A 24,011-nucleotide genomic window follows, 5' to 3' on the forward strand; every position below is an offset into this window, starting at 1 on the left:
GGCTAGGACAGCTCGGCCGGGGTTAACTAATACCGGGCAAAAGCTACTGCAACGTGCCTTGCTTCTGCCTAGTAGCGCCTGTTCAAGATTGCTATGGAGCTGATCCCGTACACGGGTTACAGGGAAGCGTCGACACTTGCCTACATGCCCCACGTGCGCCGCCCGGATGCCTTCGTGGGGCGGTGGTCTTTCTCCACGTATGGCCAAGTCCTTGCCTAGTCATCAGCTGGCACCGCGTGCATCGCCCTTTCCAGCCCAGAGCCTCGACCTTTCCTTCTGCCAAGAGGCTGACAAAGGCAAGATACCCATCCCACTTTGCTACGACCCTGGAATGTTTTCTTCGATACGTCCGCGAGACGGCTCACGGCCGGGCCCGAATCTGGGCCCGAATCCCGCCTTTACGTATGGGGTCGCCCACACCACTTTGTAGCTAGGCGCGCTCGGCGCTCGTAGCTAGATCAATCAAGCCCCTTCACGCATATACATATAGCTGATAGATGATATCTTTGGTCAACGCTCAATGAGCCACTATAGAGTTTTCCCCACTGCACTCCTGACTATCACCTTCTTGAGCATCAGTTTCAATCAACCTCTTAATCGCTATATCAAATTGAAGCACCGCTTCTTCATCCCTTGCTCCACTTTCCATACAGACCTAAAGCCTGGCTCAGTTTGAAGACGAACAATTTGCTCGTCGGCACTCACCTCTTCATAACAATTCTGTGCTGATTTTAGGTGCACCGTCGGATCAACTTCAGCCTCCCAAACAGGGGCATCGGTAGACTCGTTGGGATTGGAAACATCTGGCGTAAGGATGTTGATGCAGAAGTTCTGCTTTTGGACCTTGGGATCATAAGCCTGGGTGGGGAAACCGCAATTTCAGACAACCGCTTACCTTTCTCTCGAACTCGACTAACTCGCTCAGTGTTTTAGGGAAGCCCTGAAGTAGAATCCACCGGGGACCCGCGTCAGCAGATCGTCTGATATGTTCTCCTAGTGTTTCCACAACAAGCGCCTCGGAATGTCGAAACCCTGCGTCAAGCAGTACTTAAGAAAGTCCTTGTGAACGAAAGATGGATCTTCGGCCCGCTGAGCCAAAACACTGGCCAAGACTGTATGCTGAAAACTTCCATCCTGGGCCTTTAGGGTGCAAAGCTTTCGGGCCCACGTCTCATCTCCTACGACACGTCAGGGAGGCACTGCGCTCCAGACTCAGTGGACTTACCAGTGACAAATACGATTGGCAAACGACTACCCCGCCTTTCAAGATGTAGGTTCCTCTCCTTGTTGAGCAAGTCCGCCCAGGCTTTGGCTTCGGGGTCTCGGACGAGCTTGGAGAGACCTTGAAATTCGCCCGAACCGCCTAGTTCCCCGTATGTTCGTTCTTCATATTCCTTTGCCTGTATCAGACATTCTAACTTATCCATCTGCTTCATCCACCGCCCTTCGTTGGTCCTGCCCTCTTCATAATCCAGCCAAGCGTCGACTAATTCTTGGGCCAAGACTGGGTAACCTGGCCGGACGAGACTTTCGATCCATTTAAACCCCGTGCTCTCCAGTTCTTGCTTCCTGTCTGGGTAATGTTAGCCTTGAGTTCTCCGGCAACACGGACCACAAACCCTTCGAAAAGCCAGCAAAGGTAGGTATATCGCCAGCGTATGATTCAGCAACATCATGCACTAGACCAATGAAAATGCAACGCTGCTTGTCCAATGGCGCCTGTACTCAGGTTAGACAGTACTGTGAAGCATGACTTGATCTTACCGGCGCGAAGAGACCCAGCAAAGCCAGCCGCCAGCTGTGGCTTGCGACTGTCTCGCAATCCTTCATAAAACGTAACCATCCTGTTCGTGGAAGGTGCTTCAGTTCTTGCAGCTGGTGAAGGAAGGGCAGTGACGACTTGGCCCAAGCTTCCTGAGATTGGTCCATGATATTTGTTTGATGCAGAGAATTTGTTCCGCTGTAGAACACAACCATTAAATCAGTTTTCGATGGTTGCGGGGTAAATGCCAAGGCGGTATGATAGAGCATAACAGGCGGTCTCTACACGCAATCTATAGTCATTGCATGAGTCCTCCAAGCCGCCGCGGACACCAAACTGGCACATGCAATCAGGCGCGGGCTCCAATCGACTGCGCATTCGAAGGTACGTTTTCATGCTTCAATGTACTATCGCGAGGGACTCGTCGCCTCGAACTAGCCGTAGCCTAGCAACCCTCGATCCGGCCGTTCCATCAAATGATGCAACGAGTAGGTCATCCCACCCTCTTCGCGGTTGATATCCATGCCCCGCTTCTGCCAGGTCTTGAGGATGGTCACTGCCAAGCACCCGCACCCATCTGCATGCCTAGAACCCGAACTCAAGACCACCCTCCCACTGACGGCGGGCAAGGCTGTCGGCGTCACTTTCGCCATCGCCGCAAGACACAGCCAGCCGGCCTTCATCCTCCTGATCGACGATGGCTCGGGCTCGGTCACTGAGCAGCGAGCCGAGGGTCGCGCATTCGGAGACGGCCCGGGGCGTTGCGAGAAACAAGGTGTCGGCTGTCTGAGAGGGAAGCATGTCAGCGTGAGTCCACGGGGAAGGGAGCGGCTGTCATAACCAACCTCTGGGTCCTTGGGATCAAGCCCTCGACAATGCTGCTTCAGGTTGCAGCCGTGGGATGTGGTCAAGATCGCGTGCAGGGCGGTCTTGCCGTCACGGAACACCTTGTCGAGATGGGCTCTGAAGTTGGCGTCGCCGTCGTCCGCCGACCACCAGACGCAAATCTTGACGTGGCTGGGAAAGCCAAAGTCGGCAAAGTAGTTCGAAACCACGGCAGCGAACTGAAGGTTGTACGCTGGAATCAGGAAGACGCCGGGGCGGTACAGCCGGTTCGCAATCGGGATACGTTGCTGGGTTTCAACGTGTGCATCTCGGCGATCGAGCGGGTCGTCGAAGACGATGGACATGGTGAGCCAGTCGACGGAGGAGACATGGCTAGGGCCGTCTCCCTTCAGAACGAAGACGTATGGCTCGGCGGGAGTGATGCTATCGTAGTCCAACTCGGCAAAGTTGACGGGGCAGACGGACGCGTCCTAGGCGTCGGTATCGTCGGCAGCGACATTGCTGTTCTCTCCGGACATCGCGACTGTGGTTTGGGTCAGTACGAGAGGTTCGACGAGGGGCATAGAAATTGACTTGCCTGGAGATGGGGCCTTTCGGTGGCCGAAAGTTTGATGGGCGATCTACGGCGGCGTGGGTCGGAAGTGGAAGGAGGTGGTGATTTAATTAGAGGGGCAGACGAAGCAAAAAGAGGAACGGGCAAAGAGAAAGCGGGAAGGGAAAAAAGGGAAGGAGGTACAAAAGAAAAAACAAGAAAAAAAAAAGGCCGAAGACAAACGACCCTGACGAGCCTGCCGAGGAACAGCCGACCGCGCCAGAAAATGAAAGAAGGCAAGAAGGAACGAGGTACGCGACTGCCTGGACGACGAACCTCCCAAGCTACAACAGGGTGATGGGATAGCCAGGCACAGTTGTCATGTAATCTCAATCCCTCTGGTCCTCCTCATCAACGGTAAGCAGTCTGATGCCCTACGTACTGTGTATACAGCTATCCCGCCTATGATGCTGCCATACCAAACGAACATATCCACGAGACATACATACAAGCTTCTGAAAACGAGGCCGTCCCCCTTACTCCCCTGACATCGACCCAGTGGGCAGAGCTAGTCCTCAACACAATAATGCCAATCAATAGCCACGCCGTTCCTTCAAAGCAAATAAGATCCATAAGATCCATACCTGACGAACATCATCCCTCACGCCATGCCTTCAACCCACACACGCCAGATCCATCCCCTAGGAAGCAGTTAGCATCTCGTTCGATGAGACAGACAGTGATATCTTACGGCGACTTCTCCATCATCGACGTCACCAACGGCAACATGTAATGCAAGAATTGCGTCTTGTGCACATTGTCCCGAAACTCCACCCGGACGACCTCCTTGCGAAGGATAGAGTTGTGATAGTCGTAACTTCTCAACTTGAGTATCACCCTGGGCCGCCCGCGGGCAGACCAGAGGACGGCGGAGATCGCGCTGACAGGAAGGCTCAGCCGAAGGTCCGGGCGGTGACTTGGACCGGCCAGATGGTGCAGAACAGGGTTTTCCTCGCCAGAGACGACCCACTGCTGGATCAACAGCTTGCAGTCCTTCGCGGGCGTCTTCAGATGACTGAGCTCGAAAGCCGTTCGGTCGCCATTGTCCGTGTACCAAACGTCGCCAACGTTGAACGCGGTACCTAACAAGGTCGCGTCGAGAAGAGCCCGGTACGCGGGCAACACCAAGCCAAGAGCCCCACTGCTTGTGGTAGCCATCGGTCCCTGCCCGGCATTCGCCGACCATCCGCTGGCGGCAAGGAGGGGATGGTGCCTCTTGGCGAGGTCGATAGGCAGCAGGCCGTCTGCGTCTCGCGCATCAGCGGTAGCGCCGTTCCGAAGAAGAACATCTACGGCGCATGTAATGCCGCATGCAGCTGCGACATGCAAAGGAGTTTTTCCCGAAGCGTCGGTGGCATCCACGCCGATACCCTTGTGGAGGAAGTCGCCAATCAGATCTGCAATCGCGTCCATGTCAAGCTCCTAGCGGACAATGTAGCGGGAGTACGTCTCCGGCGTGCCCTCGTCACGGGTGAGGGGTCTCGTGCCCATGTCGCCGCAGGTTTGCAGCGCGAAGTGGGCGAGCGTCGTTCCTGGTGAAGCTGCGTGCGGGTTGGCGCCGAGGGAGAGAAGCTTTCGAGCTAGCCTGAACTGGCCAGCCTCACAAGCGGTTGCAAGAGGTGCCTTGTTATGGCTGTCGACGAGCTCGAGGTCGGCGTGGCATTTGTTCATAATCCAGTCGGCAAAATCGGTCGTCGCGTGGCTGGGCAGGCGAATGCGGTTCAAGTCGTGGAGGACAGACCAGTGGCGAATGTTGGGCCCGTCCACCTCGATCCTCGCGCCGTGTCGAAGGAGCTCTTTGGCAACATCGTAGTTTGTGTAACAGACCGCGAAGTGCAGCGGGGTTCTTGTCGCGGTTCGTGGCGTGACGTCATGCAGAGCGTCGGTGTCCTCCTCAAGGTTGCACCGCCAGCAGATGGGCGCCAGCTCGTTGGTGGCAGCGCCGGCGCCTAGGAGCGTGGCGGCAACGTCAGTCCTTCCAAACACGGCCGCTATGTGCAGCGCCGTGTAGCCTTTCAGCTTCTCGTCGAAGAAGCGCCACTTGGGATGGCAGGTGGTCTTCCAAGGGCTCCTCCATTTTCTGGGCCAGTGGGAGTCGACGGAGACGCTATAGCCGATTGCTTTCCGCAGGGCACCCTGGTCGCCTCGAGCGGCAGCCCAGAGAACGGAAAGTCCGCGGACAGCATCGCGGGTGTAGAGGATGGGCTCGAGGAGGGCGCGGTGGTATGAGGAGGTTCTGCTGGCGGCGTTTAAATCAGCAGGCTCAAGATGCTCGCCGATCATGCACTACATTTCGGGAGGCAAGTAGGCCATGGCGACTTCGGGATGGGAGGGGTCGGGGAAAAGTCGGGGAACGAAAGTCGGGGAAAGAAGGTCGGGGAGAGACTTGGGCGGGTCGAGAATTTCGAGGGGAAGGTAGGAAGGAGGGTCGATGGGAGAATCGAGAGAAGTGTCGGGAGAGTCGACAAAAAAGTCGGGAGGAGAATTGGAGAGTCGAAAAGAGGTCGAGAAGAGGATGGAGATAGAAGTCGGGAGGAGTGTCGAGCAGAGTCGAGAAGGGTCCGAAAAGTCGTCGGAGGAAGGCGGGGTCGTTCGTTGTTTGGAGACCTGGTAAAAATCAGCACGCCACGGAAAAACAGCGCTGGCCGCGGGGTAAGATCTGACCTGCCAGCAAAACGGAAAAGTTGCCGATGGCGATCTGAAGACTGTGAATATCGACTTGTTGAAGTTGGCAAGAAGAACAGGGATGGCGCGAGGTTGGGTGGGCGTGGACGGACAAGGAACGGAAGGGACGGAGAAAATCAGTAGCCAGATGCGGTTGCTTGCTGAGGATTGCCTGCCCCACTTTCGTGCCTTTCGAGGGCGGCTTACCTAAGCAAACAGGCCATGAGCCTGTTGCGTATCAGGCCGAACCTGCCATTGGGCCATGTGTACAAAAGAGAGGTACCCCTCATTGTAGAGAGGCTATGTACAGTAGCTAACGAAAAGGGCTTCATCCTCAATTCAACACTCTTCCATGTTTCCGCACGGGCCCGCCTGCTCTTGGCGCTTACACTGTGCGATCTCGTACGGCTGGACCTGTCTCCGATCTGATGCAGCTTATGGCTCCAATGCCGAAGCCACTTCTTGATTATCACAGTCCTTGACATGGGTCATTATGCATGCACAAATGGAAGCAGAACTCAGCTCTGATGTTATGATAGTTTTATCCTAGCTTATCCACCTAGTCATAGTCGTCCAACTACGACGTCGTATGTGCACCAGAGACATATTGGGATTGTCTCGTCGCCAGTACTGTACCTGGCTTGTTGTCTCTGAAGCCGAATCTGTCGCTGAGATGATCCAGAAGCCGCGATTACGCATCCAGATCGAAATATATCTGCTCCTACATCACCAAATGGCGTTTCTCAACTTCTGCAGCTATTATTATGCGACAAAAAGGTCATCAGCTGGCTTATTTTCCCACATCGTACATGAATCCCACTGCAGTCCTTGAAGGTGTTGGCCTTCGACGCAATAATCCTGCCTATAGCCATCATTATGTCCCGGCCTTCTGATTTGATAGTTGACGATGGCTTCAAAGGCCAACACACCGCGCGGTCAACTCGAAGTCTCTCGTCGTTCGACTTTGACGAGACCGAAGCAACGGACAGTGACGACAATTTGGGTCAACAAATACTTGCAAACGACCGTGACTTCCCTTCGCCTGGACTTCATAGCACTGACCACAACGAGTTACAAGGAGCTCACATGCCCTACGTCGTTGAGTGGAAGTTGACCGCCAACAACAGAACAATCACCAAAGACTCAGAGCACAACATAACCATTGCCCCACAAGCATTCTGGGAGAGGCAGTTGAAGGAACAAGTCCAGGAGGTTCTGAGAAGAAAGCTACCACCACACAAAACCTTCAGACCGGTCGACTCAGATGTGGTTGTGTCTGTAACCGAACGATCTCAACGCGATCTCGTCAAGCGGTTTGACGAACTCAACATTGACTGGACCATGGTCGAGAGTCAACTGCAAGAATGGAGCCATTTGACTCGAGCCGGGAAGAAGCTGAGGATTGACATATCCTTTAATTTTGTTGTCTCACGCCAAGAGACCACGTCAGTTGGTCGTACCAAGCGCAGGCGCAGGTCCGTTACCGACCAGATGCTCTCCGATAGAGCCTTACAGATCAACGCCGAAGAGTCAAGCACCAGTCTTGCGCCGGTTTGGCCAAGCGTGTACAATCTCATGCGTTGCACAGGCCCACCTTGTCGTGCTGGGCCGTACTGCTGGCGGGACAGAGCAACTCAGAAACATTATCAACTCAAAACGCATCATCTGCGAAGTCTCGTCAAGTACGCTAAACGTGAGGGTATGTTGAAGACGCATGATGACATGCCGGATTTTCTGCGAGATCAGCTATATGCAGAAGAAGAGAGCTACCGTCGCAGACGACGACGACTTGACTCAACAGGAAGCCAGCACCATGTTGACGTGGACAACCCGGTCGGCTTGGCTGTCTTAGAGCCTGCCGCTCTTCCTCCAGCTACGACGCCTGCCGTCAACCCACTCGGATACCACCGCGACATTCTTGACATCCCGGGATTACGCGACGATGCCATGGAGTTGTATACCGAGTGGCAATGCTCCAAAATCCGTGATGAGGGCCTCAAGCTTGACTTTCGCAGGGCTTGCGACGTAGCTCTGGAAGATGGCCTCGACCTGGAGCTAATACATCAAGGCGAAGATGCGGCATTCTTCGTCGAGAGAGGTGTGAGAAGAGGCATTGCCCTCCGGTTCATTCAAGATATCAAGAAATGGGCGCAGCAACAGGCGAGTGAATCGAGTTGCTAAAGACGCTAGACTAATGAAAAATCCATCCATCCTACGACGGTTTTCATGGCTCCTCGATAACGTGTCCAGCATTGCGAAAGTGTCCCTCTGCGCTAGACTTTCGTCCACCAACCATGTCCACACACCATTCCATAAACGCCCCAAAGTCCTGCTCGGGAAGATCCTCGTATTCCACCCAAACTCTCTTTACAAACATCTTGAGCTCTGCGAAAAACTCCTCGATCGGGTTGAAGTCGGGTGAGTACGGTGGAAGGTAGACAAGCTTCACTCCAGCTTCTACGCACATCTCCTCCAGCCTTTGCGAATGGTGGATGGACGCGTTATCCATCACCAGAACCGACTTCGGCTCGGGCCATGTGCCACAATGGCATAGCAACTGCGCGATAAAATCCTCAAACAAGGCGCGGTCGGTCGATCCTTGGTACACGCGCGAGAGCACGACGCCGTCCAGCGAATACGCTGGTAGGATGTGACGTCGGCGCTCACGACCATACCATGACTTCTGCACAGGAGCCAGCCCCTTGGGCGACCAGCCTGTGCGTCGATGGCCGGCCCGCTTGTCACATCCAGACTCGTCAATATACACCAGATGGTACGATCGGAAGTCAGAGAGGTTGTGGAGGTAGAAGTCGCGCAAGTCGTCATTACGCTGCTTGGCCACTCGGCGAATCGTCTTCTTCGTCCAGCCCGCTGACGCTAACGCCCTGCTTATGCATTGTGTTGTGACGAGCAGTTCGAACTCCTTCCAGATGAAGCTGGCCATCTCGTCCTGATACATGTGTGGCTTTTCGGTTAGTTGCGCAAGCAGTGCTTGGAGAACAGGGGCTGTGATCGTTCGCGGCCTGCCAACGGCGTTGGACGGGGCTTTCGTTGTACCGAAGCATCGGAGGTTGGACCTGATGTGGCTGACGGAGCGGGTGCTGCAGCCGACGAAGCGGGCTATCTGGGCATTTGTCAGTGATTTGCTGACGATCATATCGCGGATGAAAATGTGCTGCGAGACTGCAAGATTAGGCGCCATCACGGGGTTGGGGGTTTGTCGTTGATGCTGAGCGACTGGGAAGACAGGTGTTGCGATGGGAGCGATCGCTGAGAACGGGTCTGGAAGGCGGATTATGGACGGAGTTCTAGAACGTTCCACGATCTTGAAGCTGTTAGGAGCTCTTTTGTGGAGAATACAAGTGCTGTTCTGGCATAATCGCAGGGATAGATTGAAGTGGAGTGTTGTGATTAGGAGGCGTGCCGTTTGGGCCTGCGAAATCCAGATCTGTACCAAGGCATGATGATTCGTAGTTTTGGGTGATCAACAATAACCCAGCCCTTCACAGCCTGCAGATTACTGGAATGGGCATTCTCATCGACCGAGCAATGGAGGGATCCACATCACCGTGAGCGCGTTCAGAAGTGCATGCTGACAATTGCAGGACTTGGCAGTTTCTTCCATCATGATTCGCGCGCGGCACAGCACTCAGCCGCATAAGGCTGGCGGCAAGAGGGATTTCCCCTCTTGTAATTGATGACTTACCTGAGCGACGACTTTGAACGTCAGGTCTCCATTTCCACAGATTCACACGACGGCTTAGTTTCTTTCCTGCCGCTTCTGACGGTCCGAGCGATTCGAACCACCGCAGACTACTCTCGTTCGACCGATCTAAAAATCCAGGCGACCGACCGAAGATGTCGCAGGAACGGAGCCGCGACGACTACAAGGTGGCATGGATCTGTCCGCTGGAGGTGGAGCAGATCGCAGCGATGGAGATGCTGGACGAGGAGCATCCTGTGTTACCCAAGTCCTCAGCAGACCACAACGTGTACAGCCTCGGGAGCATCAACGGCCACAACATCGTTATCGCAGGTCTGCACCAGCCTGGCAACTGCCCTGCAGCTACGGTTGTGGCGCAGATGAGGATGACGTTTCCCAACTTGCGCTTCGGTCTCTTGGTTGGTATTGGTGGTGGAGTTCCCGTTCAGACGGATAATGGGATGATACGACTGGGTCATGTGGTTGTGAGCAAGCCTGCGGGTGGACACTCTGGCGCTCTACAGTACGATCATGGAAAAGCGAAGGACGGTCACTTTGAGCGGACAGGTGCCCTGGCACCACCACCGGCAGTTCTTCTCAATGCTGCGCAGACGCTGGCAGTGCAGCGGGCAAGGCTGGATGTCGATCCGGTGCAGCACGACGTCTCTCGAATCGACATAACTCGTCGTAGGCTTCGACGATTCCAGTATCCCGGCGAGCAAACCGATTATCTTTTTCCATCAAACTACATTCATCAACGCCAAGGAGCGCCCTGCTCACCCGACTGCGAGCCATCGAAACGTATACCTCGAACGAGCGATGATGGCGACATGTTTGTTGTTGTGCACAGGGGCAATATCGCATCTGGAGAGCTGGTGGTGAAGGATGCGTTGCTGAGGGACAAACTGGCTCAGCATGATGAGCTGCTGTGCTTTGAGATGGAGGCTGCCGGGGCGATCGCTGACTTTCCCTGCCTTGTTGTCCGCGGCATCTCGGACTACTGCGACTCGCACAAGAACGACATGTGGCATGGGTACGCGGCAGCTGTGGCAGCAGCGTATGCTCGACAGCTCTTCTTCCACTTGCCCGTAGATGAGGTACAACGGTAAGAGGATTCATCAGATATGACATGAGGGTCAACAGTCTTAGTAGCTAATACATCCAACTAGATGCTCTGGTAATGCAACACAGACGGCTTCCTCATTTATACTCCCCTTCAAGCTGCCAGGAGTTCACAGCGTGAACCACTTTGTAGCCAGACAAGAAGAACTCGGGCGTCTCTATAACGAACTGAAGTGGACTGGAGACCGTCGAACGGTTATTCTGCACGGCCTGGGTGGCATGGGCAAAACTCAGACGACGATCGCATTCGCGAAGAAACATCGCGATGATTACTCGGCGGTTTTTTGGCTTGATGCGAGAGACAAGACAGCGCTCAAGCTGAGCTACCAAAGCCTAGCCCAGCGAATTGCAACAGAGACCTCGTCCGTGACATATATCAAAAACGCCCTTTCTAATCGAGACCTCGATGAGATGGTCAGTGCAGTCAAGCGATGGTTGGATGAACCAAAGAATAATCGTTGGCTGATGATCTACGACAACTACGATGACGTCAAACTTCATACTCGTCGTAGTCCTAGCGAGAATGGGACTGGTTTGCAAGTAGGGAATGAGAATAATGCTGGCGAGACAGGCTCAAAAGCGTACGACATACGCCCTTTTTTCCCTAATACAGAACACGGCGCTATCCTCATTACAACACGCTCGTCATCTGTGAAGCTTGGACAGCGCGTCCAGCTCGGGAAGTTAGCCGACCTGGAGGATAGTTTAGCAATCCTAGCGTCTACATCTGGCCGCACTGATCTTAGCAAAGGTACATCTGGAAAGCTTTTTATATGTGACTAGCTAACGTCATGTAGATCCCGACGCCACAGTACTTGCAAAGAAGCTCGATGGCCTTCCACTCGCCCTCGCAACAGCTGGGGCTTACCTGGACCAAGTAGCAACCAGCTGCAGGGAGTATCTTGAGATGTATGAAAAAGCATGGTTACATCTCCAGGAAGAGAGTCCAGGATTGACGGAGTACGATCATACATTATACACCACGTGGGATATCTCACTCCGTCATATCCGGCTGCAAAACCAGAATGCCGCCGACCTGCTCCGACTTTGGGCGTACTTCGACAACCATGATGTATGGTACGAACTGCTGCGGGCAGGGGAGTCGGAGAAGCCGCTTTGGCTACACAAGATGATAGAGGACAGACTGAACTTTGACAAAGTACTGAGAGTGCTCTGTGACCATGGGTTGGTAGAACCGAACGTCGCTGTGAGTGAACCGGGGTCAGAATCGCAAGGATACAGCATGCATGGTTGTGTTCATGCATGGACGATCCATATGCTCAATACCGAACGAAGTCAAGCGCTGGCCTGGACTGCAATTCGATGTGTAGCCTCGCGCATCCCCAATCGAGAACAAGATAAATATTGGATAGTGCAGCGACGACTCTTGCAACATGCGGATCGATGCGTTAAGAGATTCGATACAGGTATCGATTTGGAAGACAATGCGTGGATATTCTACAACCTAGGCCTCCTCTACTCAGACCAGGGCCGACTCAAAGAGGCCGAGGCGATGTACGAACGGGCTCTTCAAGGCTACGAGAAGGCATGGGGGCCAGACCACACATCGACACTCGACTCAGTTCACTGTCTAGGCCTCCTCTACAAAGACCAGGGCCGACTTAAAGAGGCCGAGGCGATGTATGAACGGGCTCTTCAAGGCTACGAGAAGGCACTGGGTCCAGAACACACATCGACACTCGACACGGTCAACAATCTAGGCATCCTCTATAAGGACCAGGGCCGACTCAAAGAGGCCGAGGCGATGTACGACCGGGCTCTTCAAGGCTATGAGAAGGCATGGGGGCCAGACCACACATCGACACTCGACACGGTCAATAATCTAGGCGTCCTCTACAAGGACCAGGGCCGACTCAAAGAGGCCGAGGCGATGTACGACCGGGCTCTTCAAGGCAAGGAGAAGGCATGGGGGCCAGACCACACGTCGACACTCGATACGGTCAACAATCTAGGCATCCTCTACAAGGACCAGGGCCGACTCAAAGAGGCCGAGGCCATGTACGACCGGGCTCTTCAAGGCAAGGAGAAGGCATTGGGGCCAGACCACACATCGACACTCGACACAATTCACTCTCTAGGCATCCTCTACAAGGACCAGGGCCGACTCAAAGAGGCCGAGGCCATGTACGAACGGGCTCTTCAAGGCTACGAGAAGGCACTGGGGCCAGACCACACGTCGACACTTATGACGGTCAACAATCTAGGCATCCTCTACAAGAACCAGGGCCGACTCAAAGAGGCCGAGGCGATGTACAACCAGGCTCTTCAAGGCTATGAGAAGGCACTAGGGCCAGACCACATATCAACACTCAGCACGGTCAACAATCTAGGCAGCCTCTACTCGGACCAGGGCCGACTTAAAGAGGCCGAGGCGATGTACGAACGGGCTCTTCAAGGGAAGGAGAAGGCACTGGGGCCAGACCACACGTCGACACTCAACACAATCAACAATCTAGGCAGCCTCTACAAGGACCAGGGCCGACTCAAAGAGGCTGAGGCCATGTACGAACGGGCACTGCAAGGCTATGAGAAGGCATTGCACCCAGATACGCTTAGAACATACGTCCCTGCCCTGAATGCCCTCGAAAATCTTGGCGATCTGTTTGAGCAACGGGGTGCTACAAATAGAGCTCTCGAGCACTATGATCGCGTTAGAATGGGCATCGCTGATGTATTTGGTTCTGAAAATGAACGGTGCATTCGCTTGTCTGATCAGTTGCACAGATTACAGCTTCCAAGGCAAGAGTCGGTTCCGCCGCCTCGTGTGGCTACTGATCATAGCCTGAGATATAAGTTGAAGAATTGGAAAGAAAGGCTTAAACGTGCGTAGTTCAAAATTGGGAGCTGATGCTTGAGATGCTTTTGGGACACAACTATGGTAATGTGGGCGGCGGTGGCCATATTTAGAGTATTAGTTGCGTTCATAACTTGCTTTATGCTCAGAATAATGAGACCTAGCGTAATATATATGAATTTGCATAACCTGGTCCGCAGAAAACCCGATGCTCGTCATAATCTGGGTAGCTTACTGTGGAGCTGATTGGTTTGTAGCGGGATTGATAAGATAAGAATACCTACTGTGCTAAGCGCCAAGAAGTCAAAATGTCCGTGCGGACAAAGATGAGAGAGTTGCTGAGGATGAAGCCCTTTTCGTTAGCCACTGTACCGGCATAGATGGTTCTGACACACCCCCTCAGGTTGAATTATTACCCGATCATTCAAGCTATCTGACTCCCTCCCCTTTACGCGTCCTTTCTTGCCCCAGGCTTCTTGCCCTTTCAATAAGGCTGACTAAGGTGGAGTTGTGGAGTGCTTGCTGCGGGATTCGAACCTGGGGCCTCTATTCTAGCAGTAGGTGGTTGCCTTTTTTGGTTGTAGTCACGGGATATTTGAAGTTGTCCCGGCACTCCTATTGGTCCGTCAGGACGGATGTGGGGGACAGTGCTGAGTCTCTGGGCTCATAACTATCAGGCCGAACCTGCCATTGGGCCATGTGTACAAAAGAGAGGTACTCCTCATTGTAGAGAGGCTATGTACCGGCATATATAGTTCTGACATTGCGCCTGGCCGGAAACACTCTTCGCCCAATGACCAGGATTATTGCTGGCGACCAAGTGATGTGCAATTTCGCAGCAGCATTTTGGGATTGATTCGTAATTTCCAGTTCAAGATCTCTATTGAGGCCACTGGGAATTTGAAAACATGATGATTGAGCCTTGACGAAGTTTGGCACTTGGACCTATCGCTCCTTCTCGACGTCTTGGATCGCCAGCATGCATTGATATCAGCAAACAGGCTAGGGGAAACTTCATTTTATTGTTCACGCCGCAGAGAGGCGCGCTTCGAGCAGCAATACTTCCCGAACACAATTTGAAGCTGCATTTTCGCCGAAAGAGGTCTTGATCTGAGTCGGAGGAGGACCGCAGCAGCGGAAATCGCAGGCACATGCAAAACGGTCGGCCGTTCCTGCCTCCCTCGAACCGAAAAGCAAGATTTTCACGCCAGCAACTGAACGGGAACTTACCATTACACGCACCGCGATTTCCCCCAAAAGACCCTCTTCCGTTTGTATCGCAGTCTTGTTCCTTCTCTTCACAAGTTCACGACCGCCGCCACGTCCAGCTAGGATGGCGTCACTTGCCATTACGATCGATGCCCAGGTAGGTCCACCCCGAACGAACAGCCGCCGAAGCATACTGAAATTAGACAGACCTCGCCCAGCAAGCCATTCAGCGATTTGACGCGGCTGGCCCCGCAGAACTTGTGGATGGTCTTCACGAAGTTCACGAAGAGAGCAGCCTAGCACCGCTGATGAGGACGAACCGGTCATTTTGGGCCACTGGAAAGGCAATCGTCTAGGAGACGGCGGATTTCCGAGATCTCATCATGGATGACGGGCGCGCACAGGAATATGCAACAGAGATCGTCACCTTACACCTAATTCACAGCAGGCCTGCACTTCCAAGCCATTTCCGGGCACTACTCAAGCTTGATTTCCCGCGCGTCAAGCACATCCACGCACGACTGCGGAGCACGGCCACAAACTACGTTCAGCGGTTCATGGACCGATGCCCTGGCCTCACGACGCTAACACTTGAACGATGGACTTGTCCAGTGAGCAAGATCTTCTGCATCTGCAGCTCGGCTGTGAGACTCACACACCTCAACGTGGGTGTCGATAGCGGGTCGACCCAAGACGAGAGCGACAGCAACATGGAGGCAGGCAGCGATGGGGGCGGCGGCATCGGCGACACTACTAGCCCAGTGCGAGGGATCCCAACGCTTCAACATGCCAATCTCATGTTTGCAAAAAACCGGCAAGGCGAAGGCCTGACATCGAAAGCTGTGTTGCATGCGCTGGCACACTCACGGAACCTGCGAGAGATGGTGCTGAAAGACATCGTCATGGGACAACGGATTCGAGCAGCAGGGATCCACAACGAGGTCAACGACATGCCATACTTTGCCTGTCTGGAACGTCTGGAGATCAGGCCGGCTGACGCAGTCGCGATCGAAGAAGTCGGGCGCATGTCCAACCTTACATGTCTTCACATGGACGTCAGTTGGTCTCGCCACACGTGTGCCCGGATACTGGCGCAAAGCTTGAGAGACCTCGTCCATCTGAAAACGCTCAAGATCACGAATGCAAACGGCACCGCTGCTGATGGAGAACAATTGGATACCCGGGCCATCATGTCTCTCATACAAAACATGGACTACCTGCAACATCTTCAGCTGGACGTGGGAGACGACGTGCTCGAGACGTCGGAAGGGCTGCTGCGGAGGGTTTGCTACGGGTGGCTGTCGCTAGAGACGCTGGCGATGGGTTTCAGCGCATGCTTGCCGACGGAGGCTGGATGGCCGCGGGTCGTCGTCGGACTCGGACGTCCACGGCTTCGTAAGCTCGCGCTTGGGAATGTCATCACGGGGGAAGGGCGGATCGCGTATATTTTCGAGAACTTAGTCGGTCTGTGATCATCCGAAAGATCCGCAACTAGATGCGTATTCTGCAGCGCGAGCCAAGATCTGGGAAGTCAATGCCAGTTGGTGTACTAACTCAGTCAAAGCTGCCAGCCTGTTCCTCTTGCTAATTTCCCTGCCGGGAAACGCAGCCACCTTCAGCTGCACCTCCTGATTGTTACGACGCGTATGCAAGGTTGACAGATCACCGAAGTCTTCGGGCGTAACGAGGTTTTATCTAGATACCCTTCGCAAGGCGTTGTGACTGAACGACCACTGGCTTATGGGTCATTATGCGCATCCATCAAACCCCCCCTTCCCCAACAATGGTTCACAATCGTCGCTTGCCATCACAGGTCGTTCATGCAGCAAATTATTCTCAGTTTTCTAACCGGATATCAAATCTCTTTTTCTCGGCTTGCTGTCTCACGAGAGCACATCTAAGCACTGACGTTCCATCACGCTTGCTTGTGATGTCTCTTTCCAAGACTTGGAATCTCGGCCCGCGTCACATCAGTCCCATCAGGAGAAAGCAATCTTATCGGACTAAACACTTATTATAACACCTGCTCATAGTGCGCAATGTATGTGCGCGACAGTTTTCAAGGAAGCTCAAACCGGACCTTGAGATGTTTCTATTATTCGACAGTAAGAATAAATTCTTGATGTACGAGGCCTAGCCTGATCGTTCATTCCTGTCTTTCATCTTTGGACATTTTGCTGATCAGATTGAATCGGGCAATTTGTGACCTCAGAAGAGCAAAATCTATCGTTTGTTGCCAAAATTGCTGCGCCAAGAAAAATTTCCCCATGGCTATAAGCTAACAGAAGAATAAGCCAGAAAATAATCTTTGTCGGGTTGCAGACGTACACGCACGCGCGCCTTCACAGGATGTACCTTGCGGTTGACACAGGCTTCTACTGAGCAGGTCACCAGCTTTTATTTGGCCGGATTCCACATGCAGGTTGCTCTTCGTCGCATTTAAGAGGCTGGATATCGCCTCAGAGATGCTCTTCTAGGGAGTATCGCGATTACTTCGTCGCCACTTGGCCCCTCGGTCATGATGCTACCAGCTGCCGGTCACTCATTTATCACAGCCCGAGATCAGGCAGACTCGGCGGTCCCGGGGCAGTCTATTTATAGCCTTTGCACCAAGCCAGGAAGTGGCTCACGCTGTTGACTTCTTCGGGCAGCTTGAAGGGGAGTTTAAATGAAGAAGCTGTCTGTGTTCCATTCCAGAGCATCTGGTTGGTTATATTAGCTACTGAGACTAATGACCCTTGTGTCATATCTGATGAACCCTCTTATCGCTGCACACGTTCGGTGGGCAGATTGTACATCCATCCGAGTGGCCCAGCGACCTCGAGCTGGCGGGCAACAGGATTGGTATCGTCGGGCAAGGGGCTTCCGGTCTGCAGATTGTGCAGGAGCTTGCTAAGTTAGAGTGCAAGTTGACGGTTTTCGTACGGAACCCTTGCATTGCAGTCCCAATGCACCAGAGACAGCTGTCGTTGTGGAACAGGGGCGGCCTCGGTCTCACGCAATCGAACTTTCGCGATATCGCATTTGACAAGACGGTTAACGCATGCTTGTAGGACTTGTGGACTGGCGCGAACATCCCGCACAAGAGAATCGAGCCGCTCATCTATCTGGGCGGGGTGCAGCGATGGAGAGAGTTGTGCAGCCAGTCCCTCGATGACTGGGCCAACTTTGTCGTATCCAAAGTGGAGGGATAGTTTTCAATCGCGTGGTCTTGCTGGCTGGAGCTACTGGATGTTGTGTTCTGGATTGCCACAGTAGTCATAGTGACAATTGGTTTTTGGAAATGAAGCCTGACACATTATCAAGCCCCGTAGTGATTTTGGAAATGAAGTGAATTTGAGGCGGTCAGTGGCCAATGAGGCTCTGTTCTACCCTATAGCCGCAATAGCCCCATGCCTACTCTATAGCAATAATAGCCCTATATACGCTTTGGTTCAAGAATCTCGCACACTTGTCTTCACTAACTAGTTAAACCCCTTTTGGGGTCACCTTTCTTGGATTCCAAAGTAAGTCGGGTATCAACATTTCTCAACGGGGAACGGGTCTCAGGCTAGGTGTCACGCCCATGAGTCAAAAGTCGTAGCGTATGTATCAGTATCCTGAGAAACTCAACGAGTCCGACGGATAGTACTTCACAACCTCACGGATGGACATCGAACTCTACAGGCATCAAGTGGCTGGGGAAGATATTCATCCTAATAACTACATCAGGGGCCAAGCGACTAAGTCCAAGCGTCTACCTATCTCAAAATGTTACCGAACGGCTTGGACGTTGTTATCATGGCGACCGGCTACGACTTTGTCACGGGTAGCCTGATGGACGTGAACATCCATGAAAATCATAGTTAGCTCTCAACTGAAGAACGCTTGGAACAGCGGTTCAAACACTTACCTTGGCATGATGATATCCAATGATCACAATGCGTTCATGCTGCAAGGGCCGCAAGGGTCAATGACGCAGACTAATGCACCGCCTTTAATCGAACTTCAGGTCGACTGGGTTATAGGTTTCCTGAAGAAGTGGCGAGCATTCGATTGAGCCTTCGCAAGAGTCTTGTAGAATATGGAAACCTCTCGTCACAAAGGCCTTCAAGTCGAGTCGGATCTGTTTTGTACCAGTCCTGCATGGCGGACTGGCGCGAATGTTCTGCGCAATAGAATCGAGCCACTGATTGATCTGGGAGGCATCCAGTAATGGAGTCATGTCGTAATTCTTCATATGACTGGAAAGACTTTACGGTGTCCAAGGAAGGAGAATAGATTTAGACTGCGCGGGCTGAATGGCTGAATCCACTAGAACCTTGTATTCTGAATAGCTATTGTAACGTTTGATCTTTGAATACGACGACGTGATATTTGGTCAAGTACCACAGTGATTCCGAAGTAGAGAGATTGATGAACTCAATTTCGCGCCAGGAGCCGTATCCTGCCTCCCTCATAGACTTGACCGCGTTGAAGTGACGAAACTGATGTGTTTTGTATTCGCGGCAAACTCTGCAGAATTCGCTTTTATTCAGGTAGAGTCTTAGGAGTAAGCCCTGGAGGCGGCGCTTCTCTCAATATCCACCAGGGAAGTTCATCCCGAGGGAGACTTTCATCGTCGTCATGGTCGTCGTCATGGTCATGTTTGTTCCTGAACAGGGTGACTATGGTCAAGGTTAGATATCTCTCTACAGACGGGATCGTGGTGGACATGCATAAAGTCTTTAACCGCGAGCCGGTCGTCTCAATGATGGGTTTGATCTTATCAAACCAGATAGAAACTGTCGAAGTATGATACCAGATGCCCGCCATTGATGTCGCAACTTTGATGGGCACGTGTAGTACAAATGCAGTGAAAGAGGTGCGTTGGTAAATGGACACTGAGAACTGTCGTCGTTTGTGAAATTTTGACAGGAGAGATGAACCGAGAAGCAACGGTCTGCAAGGATAGTGGGATCTACGGTTTTATGCTACGCATAATCAGGCAGACTTTTGTGATAACCACGCAGATTGGCCGGGGCTAGGTAACACCCGAACCACTGTGATGGTCGAAGAACCCAATCACTGTGTATATTAGGCCATGGATCAAATGCTTTCTTACAGGTCAGCTGATTCATATTCTCTATTCTAAGTATGGTGACTTGGTAGGCTATAGATAGACTGCCCCGGGACCGCCAAGCCTGCCTGATCTGGGCGAAGATAAATGAATGACCGACAGCTGGTATGTAGCAACATGACCGACGGACCAGGTGGCGATGAAGAAATCGCAATACTCACTGGAAGAGCACCTCTGAGGCGGAGTTCATCTTGAATGCGATGATGAGCAACCAGCATGCTGGATGCGTTTGCACAAAAGCCGGTGACCTGCTCGATAGAAGCCTGAATCAACCATAAAATAGATGCTGTGCAGATGCGCGTGCGTCTACGTCTGCATCCCGACAAAGATCAGTTACTGGCGGTCTTATGCTTACATCAGTTCTTAGCCGCAGGGAAAATTTCCCCGAAACGCCAGTTTTGGCAACAAACACAATAATGACGTTTTGCTCTTTTGAGGTTAGAAACCGGAAAAAGCCTCTGGACATCAAGCCGTACATCAAGAGTTTGTTTTAGCCATTCAACAGCAGAAGCATCTCAAGATCCGATTCGAGCTTGCCTGAAAACTGTTGCAGCACATCCACTTCAGACTTTCCGTAGGTGTTATAAGGGTTTAGTTTAATACTACTATGTACTTTCTTCCAAAAGAACGCCTTCTGTACCGAAATCAGTTGATTGGCTACCGCGGTAGTATTGATAACAGCTTGAATTAAGATGGAAGTACCTCAAATTACCATGAACGGAAGACCTGAAAACCTCACCGCAAGACTCGTGGCGATTATCATACACGAGATGACAACGTGCATCTCGCACTGGCGCGAGTTTGCTGCCTCGAAAGACGCAAAACTACAGCAGCTTTTCAAAGAAAACCAGCAATACGTAGCACGCATTGAAGTCCAAAACCAAACAATTGACGCTCAAGCCGATCGAATTAGCCATTTGGAATTGTCGGGCGGTGTCACGTCGCCGGCCGCGTTCTCAATGTCGCTCCAGGGCTCTGAGACGTCTGGCTCTGTAATCAACTTACAGCCGGGCTTTTCCGGCGAGATATTCGGCATTTCTCCACAGGAGATGCACAATCAATCCACCCACGACGACGACCCAAACACAGAGGATGACGCTATTGCTCCATTGCTAGTGTTGGCAACGACGGCGGATGAGGATACTTTTGGGCAGGATTCTAGTGGGGCAAAGATGACGTGGGCTGGGACTCGAAGCCCTGGAAAGAGACATACGGAGGAGGCAGACGTCGCTTCGAAACGAGGACGTTACGAGTGACAGTAAAATTGCAAAGTGTTCATGCTTCATCCGGATAACTTGGACACGTCGGTGGTACTATCGCAAGCGAGCATGATGGAAAATAGTGCTTAGATGTGCTCTCATGAGACAAAAAGCTGAGAAGAAGAGACTTAGTGTCCGGTTAGGGAACTGAGACCAGCTCACTGTATGACCGACCTGTGATGGTAAGCGACGATTATATACCATGGCACGGCAATGAATGCGCATAATAACCATTTAAACCAGTTGTCGTTCAGTCATAACGCCTTGAAAAGGTATCTAGATAAAGACTTGTTGCGTACATTTAAAAAAGGGCCAAACCAAGTCCACGTTCATGGCGCTCGGAAGGTTAATGTCACTAGAAGGCTTGCGCGAGGAAGCTGAACGAGTCCGGTCGTAGAATGCAATTGGAACTGATCTGTTACATCATCTAACAGCCGACTCAGAATGAGCGCCAGACCATCACAAAAGGTCATCTTACGGTTCTCTGTGGCCAAGGATTGCCTGCTCTACATGGGGTGGTGGCATTGGATGTCCGCCGTCACTCTCGCTCAACCCTTCCTATCTTCAATCTCATGCCAGGCTATGTTCGGCGCCTTCGCAGGTACTCATTCAAGAGAGCCTGGGCATTCTCCAGATTGGCTTCCGGTTCCTCAGTGTTTTCCCACTCAATCTTGTAGTATGTCTGGCCGTCCCTCTCTTCTCGATCAATGACCTTTCCCAACCAATGCGACAAGACGGGGTCAGGTTGACGGAGCGGCTGTCTTCCGTAATCCGCGTAGTCATGTGCTTTGTTCCAGAGGTCGATCTCTTTTGCCATATGCTGGAGTCTGTGTGCTGGTTCCCAAGATGGTTTCCAAACGACATGATAACGATTCACGCCACGAACCTTCCTATGTCCCTGAATCCTGCTGACCTGCCATTCCATCATGGATATGACATCGTTGTTGCTGCTATAATAGACTGGTTGTTGTTCCATCTGATAGGTTGTTTAGGATGGGACCTCGTGGTGGGAGTATTCAGAGTGGACGTTGGACACTGGATGTTGGATGTGATCTGAAGATAAAACGGTGAAGCATGCGTCACGATTGCGACTTGATGGAAATTTGGCTTCTCTTATAGGTAAAAAAATCATTTTAGTTTGGAGACCAGGACAGAATCCAAATCTCATTTAACGTCTCGCATGGGCTGAAGCGACTGATTCGTTCATCGACATGGCCTTGCTGGTATAACGAATGGCTATGGTCTGGGTGCCGTTACATCGCTGAATCCGAGACCAGACGGGAGTCAGCATATTGATTGGCCTGACAGCAGAAAGACGTTTATTGCCTTGGGAGGAACTTCCGTTTCGGGTAGCAGGTGGCCTGGTGTTTGGTCATAAAGCTTTTTGACGACCAGATCCACAAGGGCTCTTCTGTTGCTCTGAAAAATACGTTCATAATTGTGGGAGCCGATTGTGGCTTCTGGATGCCCACAAAGCCATCCACTTGACTGAGGCGTTTGTTGCTGGCACCTCGCTTATCCGAAGAACTATGGGTAGTTCCGCTGAAGATACGTTCCAGATATGTGGGACCGGAAACCGATATCAGTCACAGCTGTATCTGGCACTGTTCTTATATAGCAAGCAAATGTATAAACACGGGGTTAGGCCCTGTAGATACGTGGAATTCCTTTTTCTTCCGGAAGATGTCGATTTTCCTAACGGAGGAACGAGCAACGTTCCACGATAGGACTAGTCTCAATATCAGGAGTTCGGACGTAGGAGTTCATCCAGAGCAAAAACACATGGTTTCAGTAGAAGTAGACATTGTAGAAGTGCCGCCTACAAAAAGATCTTCATTGCACCTTGTGATAGGCTTAACCCCCGCCCAGAGCGAGCACTATTGGCCACTGATCTATCACTTGACCACTGCCAGCTAGGGCCTTTTGCTTTGACCAACAGAGTCAGAGCCTGGTAACCAGTTGGCGCGCTGTCCATCCTCCATTGCCATCGATCCATCGCGCCCGCACCCGTCCCCCACACTGCTTGCGCCAGGGAAGGATGAATCTGTCCATGAGTCCGTCGCTGATCTGGTTATGACATTGTTAACATAACCTATGATATGTCCCATCCTAGAGCAGCCAGAACGTCAGTCAGAACGCTTCTAGGACACTAGAATAGACAGGACAACTGACCGTTCGTTGAGTTGATCAATCTCTTTGTTTTGCTTTTCCTTGTCTTGCAGTAATCGACATAATGTTGCTCTGAGTTGTTCGGGAGAGCTCCTGTGATGGGTGAGTATGTTTCAACGTCGTGCCCAATCCTGCTTACATTGGTAGACTTGACCGTGCATCCGGCGGGTGGCTATTCGCAGAGGGGCTATTCCCAAGTCAATCATCAATCAGAACCAGAACAGGGCTTCTTAACATACCTGACAGGTGTAGGTGCTAAGTTCTCAAGATTTCCCAGCAAACTATCGATATTTATCATGTCCGACAACACGAGGAAGTTCTGCATATCCGAAACGAAGGACTGAGGGCTCGTGGCCGCCGGGCTACTTCGGAGGCTATGACCGCTGTTTTCAGCCCTCACCGATGACATCTCAGCTTGTCTAGAAGATTGTCCGGTGACGGGTTGTTCAGAGACAGACTGTCCCTGACATGACGGGCGATTTGCCGGCTGATGCGTAGGCTGGGCTCGGTGTTGGCTCATTTCGGCGGAAGTCAACGGCTGCAAGCGTAATGCAACTCTTGGAGGTAGAGATGGGTACTTTGAGTGCGACAACAATTGGCATAGATCGAAGGCGACGCAGAGGCATTTATAGCTATCGTGGCGAAGCGCATCTGCAGTCTTGAATCCCCTGTTGGTTGCCAGCCGTGGCAAAGTGACAAGAAAGTAGGCCTGCGCCTGCACCGCAATCAAGCAGCAACAATCCCGCTCAACAGACCAGAAACGGTCCCCATG

At 52.3% G+C, this 24,011-nt stretch overlaps 8 protein-coding genes across 8 annotated transcripts; 3 read left to right on the forward strand and 5 right to left on the reverse strand.

Annotated features, from left to right (window-relative positions):
• Nucleotides 1–517: 517 nt before the first annotated feature.
• On the reverse strand, nt 518–1,929 carry CGGC5_v005928 (HD domain-containing protein; the record flags this gene model as incomplete). The annotated part of the gene is made up of 7 exons (XM_032027815.2): nt 518–655; nt 706–843; nt 896–980; nt 1,049–1,178; nt 1,226–1,573; nt 1,620–1,719; nt 1,765–1,929. 7 exons carry the CDS (start codon nt 1,927–1,929, stop codon nt 518–520), a joined length of 1,104 nt encoding a protein of 367 aa, XP_031875853.2.
• A 418-nt stretch (nt 1,930–2,347) lies between these two features.
• CGGC5_v005929 (uncharacterized protein) lies at nt 2,348–4,613 on the reverse strand (the record flags this gene model as incomplete). The annotated part of the gene is made up of 5 exons (XM_066151598.1): nt 2,348–2,548; nt 2,608–3,078; nt 3,681–3,751; nt 3,828–3,841; nt 3,892–4,613. 5 exons carry the CDS (start codon nt 4,611–4,613, stop codon nt 2,348–2,350), a joined length of 1,479 nt encoding a protein of 492 aa, XP_066009247.1.
• A 9-nt stretch (nt 4,614–4,622) lies between these two features.
• On the reverse strand, nt 4,623–6,154 carry CGGC5_v005930 (uncharacterized protein; the record flags this gene model as incomplete). The annotated part of the gene is made up of 4 exons (XM_066151599.1): nt 4,623–5,436; nt 5,491–5,807; nt 5,865–6,021; nt 6,072–6,154. The coding sequence occupies 4 exons, from the start codon at nt 6,152–6,154 to the stop codon at nt 4,623–4,625; spliced, it is 1,371 nt and encodes a 456-aa protein (XP_066009065.1).
• A 586-nt stretch (nt 6,155–6,740) lies between these two features.
• Nucleotides 6,741–8,045, forward strand: CGGC5_v005931 (uncharacterized protein; the record flags this gene model as incomplete). The annotated part of the gene is made up of 2 exons (XM_066151600.1): nt 6,741–6,934; nt 6,992–8,045. The coding sequence occupies 2 exons, from the start codon at nt 6,741–6,743 to the stop codon at nt 8,043–8,045; spliced, it is 1,248 nt and encodes a 415-aa protein (XP_066009066.1).
• A 43-nt stretch (nt 8,046–8,088) lies between these two features.
• Nucleotides 8,089–9,066, reverse strand: CGGC5_v005932 (uncharacterized protein; the record flags this gene model as incomplete). Its single annotated transcript, XM_066151601.1, has 2 exons — nt 8,089–8,988; nt 9,049–9,066. The coding sequence occupies 2 exons, from the start codon at nt 9,064–9,066 to the stop codon at nt 8,089–8,091; spliced, it is 918 nt and encodes a 305-aa protein (XP_066009067.1).
• A 656-nt stretch (nt 9,067–9,722) lies between these two features.
• On the forward strand, nt 9,723–13,540 carry CGGC5_v005933 (Nephrocystin-3; the record flags this gene model as incomplete). The annotated part of the gene is made up of 3 exons (XM_066151602.1): nt 9,723–10,672; nt 10,737–11,440; nt 11,487–13,540. 3 exons carry the CDS (start codon nt 9,723–9,725, stop codon nt 13,538–13,540), a joined length of 3,708 nt encoding a protein of 1,235 aa, XP_066009068.1.
• Nucleotides 13,541–15,096: 1,556 nt separating this feature from the next.
• On the forward strand, nt 15,097–16,185 carry CGGC5_v005934 (uncharacterized protein; the record flags this gene model as incomplete). Its single annotated transcript, XM_032027812.2, has 1 exon — nt 15,097–16,185. The coding sequence occupies one exon, from the start codon at nt 15,097–15,099 to the stop codon at nt 16,183–16,185; it is 1,089 nt and encodes a 362-aa protein (XP_031875857.2).
• Nucleotides 16,186–22,983: 6,798 nt separating this feature from the next.
• CGGC5_v005935 (uncharacterized protein) lies at nt 22,984–23,648 on the reverse strand (the record flags this gene model as incomplete). Its single annotated transcript, XM_066151603.1, has 4 exons — nt 22,984–23,179; nt 23,243–23,332; nt 23,379–23,426; nt 23,479–23,648. The coding sequence occupies 4 exons, from the start codon at nt 23,646–23,648 to the stop codon at nt 22,984–22,986; spliced, it is 504 nt and encodes a 167-aa protein (XP_066009062.1).
• Between the last annotated feature and the right edge of the window lie 363 nt (nt 23,649–24,011).

The sequence above is a fragment of the Colletotrichum fructicola genome (genome assembly GCF_000319635.2).
Source record: "Colletotrichum fructicola Nara gc5 chromosome Unknown KSG_Nara_v1_contig03, whole genome shotgun sequence".
Taxonomy (NCBI): domain Eukaryota; kingdom Fungi; phylum Ascomycota; class Sordariomycetes; order Glomerellales; family Glomerellaceae; genus Colletotrichum; species Colletotrichum fructicola.